General features: G+C 36.8%; 1 protein-coding gene across 1 annotated transcript in view; it reads right to left on the minus strand.

Annotated features, from left to right (window-relative positions):
• Positions 1-994: 994 nt before the first annotated feature.
• The window catches only part of NUP107 (nucleoporin 107), a gene marked incomplete at its 5' end in the record, with an annotated part of 16,297 nt that continues 6,460 nt past the window's right edge, over positions 995-10,831 (minus strand). Inside the window, 13 exons of the mRNA XM_010169908.1 lie at positions 995-1,139; positions 1,761-1,928; positions 2,227-2,340; positions 3,043-3,168; positions 3,362-3,522; positions 3,702-3,804; positions 4,806-4,912; positions 5,946-6,096; positions 6,465-6,503; positions 8,089-8,207; positions 8,651-8,720; positions 9,834-9,882; positions 9,987-10,132. Of these exons, the coding sequence (XP_010168210.1) occupies positions 1,032-1,139; positions 1,761-1,928; positions 2,227-2,340; positions 3,043-3,168; positions 3,362-3,522; positions 3,702-3,804; positions 4,806-4,912; positions 5,946-6,096; positions 6,465-6,503; positions 8,089-8,207; positions 8,651-8,720; positions 9,834-9,882; positions 9,987-10,132 (1,461 nt within the window). The remainder of the gene's footprint in view (positions 1,140-1,760; positions 1,929-2,226; positions 2,341-3,042; positions 3,169-3,361; positions 3,523-3,701; positions 3,805-4,805; positions 4,913-5,945; positions 6,097-6,464; positions 6,504-8,088; positions 8,208-8,650; positions 8,721-9,833; positions 9,883-9,986; positions 10,133-10,831) is intronic.

A 10,831-nucleotide genomic window follows, 5' to 3' on the forward strand; every position in this document is an offset into this window, starting at 1 on the left:
CCTTGGTATCATCAGCAAACTTGCTGACAATAAATGGCCTCACGTTGCACCAAGAGCAGCTGAGCTTGGATATGAAGAAGAATTTATTTCCTGAAAGGGTCCCCAGGCATTGGAACCGGTTGTCCAGGGCAGTGGTGGAGTCCCTGTCCCTGAAGACATTTGAGAACCATGTAGACATAGTGCTTAGGGGCATGGTTGAGTCAGGGACTTGTCAGTGTTGGGTTTATGATTGGACTTGATTAAAGGTCCTTTCCAATGGGGGCAGTTCTGTGATTCTGCAGGTATAGCACAAATTTTGTTCTTTATCTGGGTGAAGGAGCTGAACCCCTCCCCTAACTGCACTACAGCTCTATCCTCTCCCTGCACCCATTAAGGGAAAAGCAGCTAAACGTGTGTTGACACACCTGAACACGGCCAGAACAAGGTTTCTAAATAAAGTACAAAATCTCAAACTTGGGAGTTTCAAGGTACGATCACTTTTCCTCCAGTTCAGGATTACATCAGCACTTCAGCAACTACACAATGTTTGTGAGAACAGCTCTTCTCCTCTTCCGAAGGGCTGGTGGTAGCCCTTCCCTTTCTTCTTTTGATGTTTCTTTCCTCCAGCTCCCTGCCTCTGCTTTCTTCTTCCCTGCTTTCCACATACACCCTCCTGCAGTCTCACGTTCCTCTCCACTGTACCTTTTGCACATTCTTCTGCCAAGTAATGTACAGCTGTGGCATGTAGCAAAGAGATTTGAGGGGGTTCATACCATCGCCATATTTACATAATGACATTTTAGATTAGAATAAACAAACATTTTCTGTTTGTGAAGCACTTTTATTAGAAAAAAAAAAACGCATTTTGAAAAAGGTTGTATAACAAAAGTATCCTCTTTGAAGTTGGTCAGAATTTTTCAAGTTGAAATCGCAGTCTGAGGGTTGGGTTTTTTCCCCAAAGATCAGAACAGTTTAACTGAGTCATGGTTTTGTTCTTTTTTATAACCAGAATGTCCATGTGCAGAAGTTCTTGCAAATATCTCCATGAAACCCTATGACTGAATTTCATATCCCAAAGGATCAAGATCTTGGTCCAGAAGCATCAGAGAAGACTCCCTCAGCTTCTGTAGAAGCTTTCGGAGTTCTTCTTTTGAAAATACCTAAGAATAAAAAAAGACATAATGAAGTTATATTTACTTGCAATGAACAGCACTGATACCAAAGTGAATGGTGATTATTTAAGTTACTAAATTTTTTATTCTTTTTTTCTCTTTTTCTTTCTTTTTTTCCTATTTAAGGCACTGTAAACACCTGACATTTCAGAACGGCATTTAGACCAGTACTGCCAGTAGCAGTATCCAAAACCTGGAGGTAGTCTCAAGATAGCTCTGTCTCCTAACTTCTACAAAGACTGGTAAACAGCCAAATTTAATTTTCCTGTTATTGCTGGCATAGATCTTAAAGCCAATCCAGGCGAACTCATCAGAGTGTTTTTCTTAGCCCTGATGTTTCTTTTCAGATTTCTAATCTTTGGGGTTTTTTGGGTGGGGAGCTGCTTGACAAACATTGTAATCATCTTCAGTGTTTCAAAGTTAACTCTTTGACTCCTTAAGTTGGCATACGAGGAAACTCTTTACTACTGCAATGAATGGGAAGAGATGAAGAAACTTTTGATGTTAAGGACATATGGCATCTTCCTCTCTACATAGAAGCTTTTTGCACAGTCAACCCACAGAGCTTTTAAATGGAAGCTAAGCTGTCTACAGCTCTCAATAACTCACCGTATAAAGCTTGTGTCGTTCAGAAGCAACCATGTCAGCCAGTCGGAGGCTCTCCTGATACTGTCCAGTGCTATGTAACACCGTGTGCAGTAAAAAGCACATCATGGGCAGGCACAGCTTTCGCAACAAAATCATCTGGTGTGTTCGTTCAGGGTCATCCTCTGCATCCTTACCAGAGCAAAATAACGTATCAGTATCATGAACATCTACCTTTAAAAGACAACTCAGCATAACCAACTAATTAGTAGCATCAGAGGCAAAAACCTGAACTAACCAGCCTAGACTGGACTGCCTCATTCAATTTACACAGTAACTGAAGGGGAAGCAATCTGTAACTAGGCACAGCAAGGCCAGGTGAATTACAATAGAATAAACAGAAACACATCAAACTAAAGGTGACAAAAGGTACAACTGGGTACAATCCAGTGCTTTATGGTCTACACCATGATATAAAAATTCATTTTACCTCTCTAACATCAACCATCCATCCTCCATCAACAAACAGCAACACGTTGTACATTTTCTCTTTCACATCAGCTGTAAGAGCATCCAAGAGGCCTTTCCAAATACCATAGTCCATCTGGCAAAGAAAAAAACAATAAGCTACTGCAGAACAGGGTAATTTCCAAGGCTATTTTAACACAGACTATTCACCCTGCATGCAACAGCCTGCGCAGCTCAAATGCAAATTAGAATCTTCAGCCAATTGCCAAAACCTAAAAGCCTGCTGCTAACAGCTACTTCCATCCTTGCTTAATTCCCTGTCTGGAGAGTCAGACAGGTCACTCAGAAGCAAAGCCACTAGAGGAAGGTAATTTCAAACAACTTATTCTGCCATTTGTTATAAAACAAATACTTGTATAAACTGAATACAGTGTATTCATACTGGACAGTTATGCAAAAAGAACTTTCGGCAAAACAAACATAACTGCAGCATTTTTAGAGGTGAAAATTTGACAATTACAAGAATAAAAAAGAGTTAATAGCAAAATCAAGTACTCAGATTTATTAATAATACTGACAATCATTACATTATAATGAATATTTACTATTAATATTACAATATTGTATGTAAAGCTGAGTCACAAAAAAATCCCAAGAGAATTTATTGTGCAGTGGCATTACTATTCTACTGTCTCACACTCCCTCAACATAGAGTAATTTATAATAGAGTTCTTAGGCAATATGAATTAGCAGTCTTCTACTCTGTTTCATTAAACTAAGACTGCCTCCTGAGCAAGAATGTAGATGTTTATAGTAAATAACCTGAACTTTTACCTACCTCATACTTCTTTTCTTTATGTTCATGGGCCACTTTTTCAGTGAAAGTTGCTTGTGGTAACAAAGAAGGCTTCTGTGGAGCCGAGTTCATGTGTTTAAACCATTCGTTAAAGGTTTCGTGAGCTTCCTGGATTGCATTGGAAATAATGTTTGGACATTTTTGACTCATACAATTACAATAACGTCATTAAATGCACAGCTATGGAGCATCCAGGAATCAGAAATTAAATCAAAAGGACAAAGCCTGAAGTTTCACCACCAAGGCAATGCCACCATTATTTCTAAGTAATAACCTGGAATACAGCATCTCTGAAACTCACCAAATAGGCCCGAATACATAAATGTTCCCGTATAGCATTGTCATCTTCAGCTGGAAGTGGAGTATCCATTCCCTGTTCTTCCCATTGGTTATATATTTCTGCTATAGAGTCCTGGGGAATCTTCACAAACACATCTTTTGCAGCTTCATGTTTCTTGGATGCTATGAGAATGTGAGCTGAGTATCAACAGCTTTGCAATTTCCATACTTCATTTTTATAAACTGACAAACTCATGTTTTCTAATAGACTGGATTCAAAGTTATATTAAATGTAGTGCCAAGAGCCAATGAGAACACAAACAACATTTTAAAAAGTCTAGAATATTTGTGAAGTTTAGTACCCAAGAATTTCCTCATGATTGCGTTGCTTTGCTTAAGTGCTTCTGCCCTCTGTGCAGGATCAAATACGAGCCAGTCAATTACATCTATTTTCAGCCGATCTGCCTGTAAAAACCAACATATAGATTCACTAACATTTCAAGCACACAGCTGATGTTAGACACGTTAAATCTGGTCAATTAAACACCCAAGTTTCTAGAGATCTTTGGATAGAATTACAACATACTAACAAGGATCACTTTATTCACAACTTTAGTATATAAAAAGCGTAGAAAACAATCTCTGCAATCTAGAATAATTAAAAAAGCCATTTCTAAGTTCTCCCAAGACATTCAGACCAATGGATGAGCATCAGCTCTCAAAAATTTTTATGGATTACCATGCATCTTCCTCAAACTTTAATATGAATACACTGTACAAACATGTTTTATGGAGCCCTTGCTACAATCTTCAGGGATGCCATCAGCCTGCAACCAGAGTTTTCCAACTCTTGTGTTAGATAAACTACTGATTTGGCTTAGAGAGTTTAAACTTTGTACTGAACAGCAAAAAAACTGGCCCAAGTTTGCAAACTATCAGTTGCTTTCTAAACAGTCCTTTGAATGCAAGCTATTAACAGCACCTCACTGTCACTAAAGTACCGATTTGGATCCAACCGACACTCAATAGCGATGACAAGGAAACTGCCAGTAAAGGCAACGTCTGTTGTAGCTAGAACACGTCACTCGAGTGTGTAATAGCCTGCATCTGAGATCCAGAGTATTAATCCTCCTAATTCTCAGAAGCTACAATAATATCCTACTCTCAGCTACAACATATTTTGTTATAATAATTTCATTGGCTTTATCTTCATTTATTGTTTGCATACAGACAATGCTGCTGAGCAACATACACCACAGCCCAGAAGATCAAGGAGATGTAGAAACAGAAGTTACGAATTCATACAATTCAGCTCCTCACAGTTGGTCACATGGGAAGTGCATTTCCCTCACTGGCTTTTTCAAGGCAATTTGCACCATCGTTGGAAGAGAAATGTGAATCACGTACGGTTAAAGACTCTGCAGTTGACTGCAAACTAGAATATCTGCCCCATGAAGGATACTCACCTCTGTGGTGCCCGTATCTAACATATGGTCATGGTGACTGAATTCACCAGCATCCTTCTTGCGGATGTTTTCAACAACAGTTTTTGTTATGGTTGCAACATCCAGACCTGGGTTAAGAGAGAACTATGTCAGAGCAATCATGAATTCAAACTTGCTACAAAATTAATTTCAGACTCCAGTTGTTGATCTTATTCCTTACTGCTAGTAATTCTTAGCAGTCTGTTCACACTCACACTGTCAGACTAAATTATAAGCTTTTGAGACATGTAATTTGTTGCAGGTATCTTAGAAGAATGGCATTTGAGATAAAAGAGAACACGGGAAAAGGAGTAAGGCAACTAATTAATTTTTCAGTCTGTGCTCGGGACCAGCATACAGATATATTGGCTAAGACCACTGATCCCTACAATTCTGATGGCAAGACTATGATTTGACAATACAACAGAAAAAGCTCAGAATAGTTCTTTTACAGATGCTGAAGGAGGATGTTTTATTTTTAAAACCTTACCAAAGTTTTAAAAAGAAAATTACTAAAAATTATTTAAGAAAAGTTGGACACTGAAGTCTACAGTAAATCTATTTCTTTGTGAATTTTGAGCAGCACAGAGGCACTGTCAAACAATGGACAGTGTGCTGCTTCACTGTAGTCCCTTTTAGTTTGATGTACAGGCCTGGGAGAAAGCTTACAATTAATGCAAGCAACCCACCATGGCTAAGAAAGAGTACTGTAAACAGGACAAAAAATTAATATACTCATAACCTTTATACTCATAACTCAAATCCACAAACAGGCATGTACTTTTATAATTAGTTTTCTGAAATAATACAATAATGTCAAGCTTCAGAGCATATATTTAAGACAGGCAGCTGGCATTTACTTCCTGCTGTGTTTGGACATAATCCAGAGGCAAAAGTGATACTTAGTTTAATTCAGAAAAAGAATCGCAATTCCAGGTTAGTTAAAAACCACAAAATACCTACTTGAAGAAGTGATCAGCAAATTACTTTATTTAACTGAAAAATGAAGAGACACAGGAAGGAAACAATACTATCTTCATAGCTAGGTCTTGCATTAAAAACTACTGAAAGACAAAATAACCCAGAATACAAAATGATAATTTGAGTATCAGTGTATCTCACCTGCATCTTTTGCTAATTCAAGGCAGTGGTGGCGTTGGTCACTTTCAGTAACATCTTCGAGAAATAAAGCGTATTGAGCAACAGCCAGCTCTGGGGGCAAGTGGCTAACATAAAATGCTATTAAATCTGTGTGCTTCTCATTTATCATTCGCTGCAGAATAGGAAACAAATATTTAGAAAAACATACTATATTCCTCTGTTTAAACACGTAAGTGTGTCTACACTTGTGTAAAAACATGGTTTATGTAAAAACATAAATGTGTTAACAAATCTCTGATTATTTCGTTCTGATATAGGAAGATTCCACTTCTCAGCTTCTAAACAAGGATCAATAAAACTGTCTTATATAACCACTGCTGACAGAAACTCTGCATATTAGGCAAGTTTCCATCTACCTCTTGAGAAGAGAGCATTAACTGCGTCATGGCACTTTCCATCCTGTAACCTTAAGTCTCCTTTTCTTCCTCCTTTACAACTAAATTACATCACAGAAAGCAAACTGTATTTTTGAAAGCTTACCTGAATGTAGGTCTTTAGGACTTCAACAGAAACTTCCTCCTTATTGCAAACAAATATAAATTCAATGTTAAATCACATAATGTGGAAAAAAAAAAAGATACTTTACAGGCTACCACTATTACAGAGACACAAGATTATTTGCTTAATCCCGCTTCAGTAATCTACACATTCAAACAGGCTCAGCTGGAAAAACTGTTTCTCTTGGAGACTGATTAAGAGATTTAGTATCCCAAGGATTTTCTTTTGGTCTAACCAGAAAGTTACTTCTATTTTTTTTTTCTAAATCTTTCCATTTTAACTATTTTTTAAATTAACCAATAAAATGTCAGGTGAACTGATGACTACTGCAGTATGCTACATGCACTGCTGAATTACAGAAAATGCTAATGTTCCTCTGTACAGGGTAAAAACATCACCTGACTTGTCTGTAATAGCCTATACTAAACAACCAGAGTATAGTCTGAGCATTTGAGACTGCTTTACCTAAGACTCAAGTGTTCATTACTGTGAAGAACTATCATTTTAGTTTTATATGAGTGAATGAAATCAGAGATCTTCATCTAAGCATATACCTAGGAGTTGTACTCAGACATCAAATATGGAACATCGTAAAAGCTTGCACAAGTGCCTCTTCCCTCTGAGATCTACTGAGGGTTGATTGAGTAATCTACCAGTAAATTCACCTACTCCAAAATTGTAGAGGCAGTAATGAACAGTTGCTCACAATCCCACAATGGAATTTATATAGGAAATTACACCTTTTTGTCCTCTCTGTTAAACATATGCTAATGCCTAGTTCTATTATACTTTAGCTTGAAGACCTACTCTGTCAGATTTCTAGTCTGGCTAAAAAATGTGTATATATACACACACAAGTTCCTCTTAATTAGCTAACTGTTAACAGACTTCAAATTTCAACAAGGGAATGAAGCAATGATTAGAGGCATGAAAAAACATAAAAACTCAGAGCTGTATTTAAATCATCTAACGAAAACACACATTTGTCTTTTGCCAAAATAGCTTGCTTTCAGAATTGATCCATAAGCACTTCTAAATTTTAAAATAGTAGAAAAGGAGAGCTTCTAATTACTTGTGATTGCCTCAGAAAAGAGTAATGGCAGCTATGTGACCCATCTGCGTATTTAGCATAAACAGGCTAGGCAGCTAGTAGGCTATACTTAGTATATATTTTGATAAAATACAAAAGTTTCAGCTAGCACCAATTACCTCAAGCAAAAAACATTTATGAGCTTACAGCAACAGGTAAAATTCCAGGGACTGTGTATAACATCAGGTTATATTCAAAGCATCTTGGCTGCTATGAATAAGCCTAATATTGAAGTTTGAGTCAGGTCCTTCTCAATAAAGGGTTTATGAGTAGAATCCATCATCCTCAAAAAATAATTTTCCAGCTGAACTGGAGGGGAGGAGGATGCTCTTTTCTAATTTTGACTGTTGTATTTAGGCTACAAGATCAACAAATACACTATTTAAGCATGCAGCTCCTCATCAGCCTGGTAGGAATTTACCATCATTGTATACAGCTTATATATTCACACACAGGCATTTCTACGTCAAACACTAACTACTGCTATGACAACAAATCAAATACAAGTGAACTTACCTTAGTCTGCAGACCCAAAGTGCGAAAAAACAGAATAAGATGCGTCATGAAACGAAGGAGGTGTCCTGGGAGCACACTTCTGTCTTTGGAAAGCCATCTGCTGAATTCTTCCATCAAACCTATAGCCACCAAGAAAATGCTGGTATTAGCCATATCATGGGGAAAAAACATCTAAGAAATATTTCAAAATTATGCATTCATTCAACAGATGTAATTTAGCCTCAAAAGACCAACAAAAGAGAACAGCAACAGTTTTGGAAATATTTAGCTGTTTGGCTTACATATCTGCTGTATGTATTTTGTCATTTATCAGAAAAAGTTATAGCAATAGTCTCACATATATTCTGACACATTTACATGATTTCATGACTTCTTTGAAAGCTAACTTGTATGTCAAACTGCAGAAAGTCCCTACAGTTCTTGATTAAATAAGCAGCTGAGCTTTTAGGTGGAGTTTGCCTACTGTGTGCTTCTAAAATCCATTCACATGTAAGTTTCTGCAAATGTCACTAGAAATAATGTAGTCAATTGATATTTAAAAGTCACTTAGAGAAAAGCTCACCATCCACATCTCCCAGTATAATGAATTTCTGAATCACATGATAGTGTTCTTGATTCTCCTCTATAACCCTCTGGGGAGAGAAAAAGAAAGTTCAAACTTTGAATCTTATAGCATAATGTATAAAGAAAGCAAACTTATAAATAAAGCAAAGGTTCCTTAGGGAAAAAAAGCTTTCCTATTTGAAAGGGCATTCTGCATAAAGAGCAGGAGAAAAGGCACTTGCTATCTCAATGTCAAATTACAAGAATATTGACAAACTGAAAGAAAGAACTAGAATATAGATCTGTGGAGTTTAATGGAAGAGATCCAAGACTAAGGGGTTTTTGCTCTGAAGAGGAGAATAAATAATGATGTTGCAGAGAACAGATTCTACAAAGTCACAGAAGAAGCAACAATGTGTATAAATGTGTAAAGAAACTTACTTGAGGAAGAAGGGATTTTTTTTTTCTGGCAGAGGAATTAATGTATGAAATACAATTCAAATGCACCTGTAAAGCTGCTATATAGATTGCACTAGAAAGGCAAAGGCAGTTGGGTGTATCTGTGGCTGATTGCGTTAATCTGTAAACTGTATTTCAACATGTCTTTGCCTTAGCAATATAATAAGTGCTGTATGTTTATTCCATCAAATAAAAGTAAGTGCAGTTCCAATTTAATCTTTACAAAATTAAAATATAAGTTATGTATTCCACCTTAAATGAACTAAGTATCCTAGGTGTCAAAAGCAACAAGGAAAAACAGTCTGTTTAAGCAAATAGGCTTTTAAATTTTTAAAGGTCTGTTTTGAAATATGCACACAAACATTCTCTGAAGGAGATTAAAACCTCCTCTAAAGAAAACAGCATGTAATCAATCTTTGCATGTTTTATCAAAGTGTTAAATAGGTGATTTACTCTGCTTTGTATGTCTGACAACACTTGGCAGTCAGCTATTTCTTTAGCACACCCAGCTAGTTTGCCAGATACAGAGCAAGACAAAAACTATCTTTTTTTGTCATTAAAAGGTGGCAGCATATAGAAAAATCAATTTGAATTCAGAATTTACACATTACAGAGGTAGAAAACCTACAATAAATCAGTCACTGTGCATATCTGAGTATTTTGTTAAATAGAGTAGTAAAAGTAAAACCTAGTGACTAGTTAAAAAAGGTAAACAGCGAGGAGAAACACTAATTGCTATGTACCTTTTTGTCTGTTGCCTGAAGTTCTTCAAAAACTTTTTCTGAAGTCCAGCTTTAAAGTAGGAGAGAAAAGGCAAAAACCGTTACCTTGAATATTCCAAACATCACACAGGATCCTTTGCTTAGTGTAGGAGCTTAATTTTACTTAAAACTTACTTTGTTTCTAAATAATCTCTAGGGAGCTCTTCCATCTCCTCTGCAGTTATTACTGAGGTTCGTATTTCCTGCTCAACAAGAGTGTCCACCATGACCCTGAAATATGCCCAAACAGTATCTTCCCAGGTATCGCAAACTGGAAGAAGCTACATATTAAAAAAAACAGAGCAAAAATTATCAAGAGATGGAGAACTATCAGAATCCAAACAGAGCAACTGTAATTTAGGATCAGATTTCCAGGCACCAAAAGCAGACTAATAACCATCTCGCTCAAAGAGCAGCCTTTCTTTCATCAAAGCAGGATACAGAAAATCCTTCCACTGAATAATTCCCTAGTTCCTTGATTATCTTATATCAAAGATGTAAGTCAAAAGAAATCATCCTGTTCTCCAGAGAGGCAGCACCACTCTGACACCATTCCCCATCTTGTGTACCACCACCTCAGATGAAAACTATCCACAGTAATGCTGCTGTGGTGATATAAAGAACATTACATCCAGTTCTCTGAATCTTGCAAGGCTCTTTCAGCAGTGAAACCCTGGGACAAGTTCCAGAGAAAACACTATTTCATGAAACACTCTAACAGAAATGTTAAAATTACTGAATTGTACTGAAATTACTAAAAGTACTGAAATGTAATTTCATTAAATGTCTCTTTGCTCTGTCACAAGGACGTACATATCTTCTGTTCTATACGTCTGTATAATTCTACAATGCCTTTTTTCCTGTAAAAGAACTAATTTTAAACTTAAATGAATGAAAACTGAAAACATTCCCTATTCCCCCTCTTTTTCTTTGTCCTGGTTTTGCTAGAGGATATTCTCTCGGGGATCGCTCAGGCTCGC

The sequence above is a fragment of the Antrostomus carolinensis genome, unplaced genomic scaffold, assembly GCF_000700745.2.
Source record: "Antrostomus carolinensis isolate BGI_N321 unplaced genomic scaffold, ASM70074v2 scaffold18246, whole genome shotgun sequence".
NCBI lineage: Eukaryota > Metazoa > Chordata > Aves > Caprimulgiformes > Caprimulgidae > Antrostomus > Antrostomus carolinensis.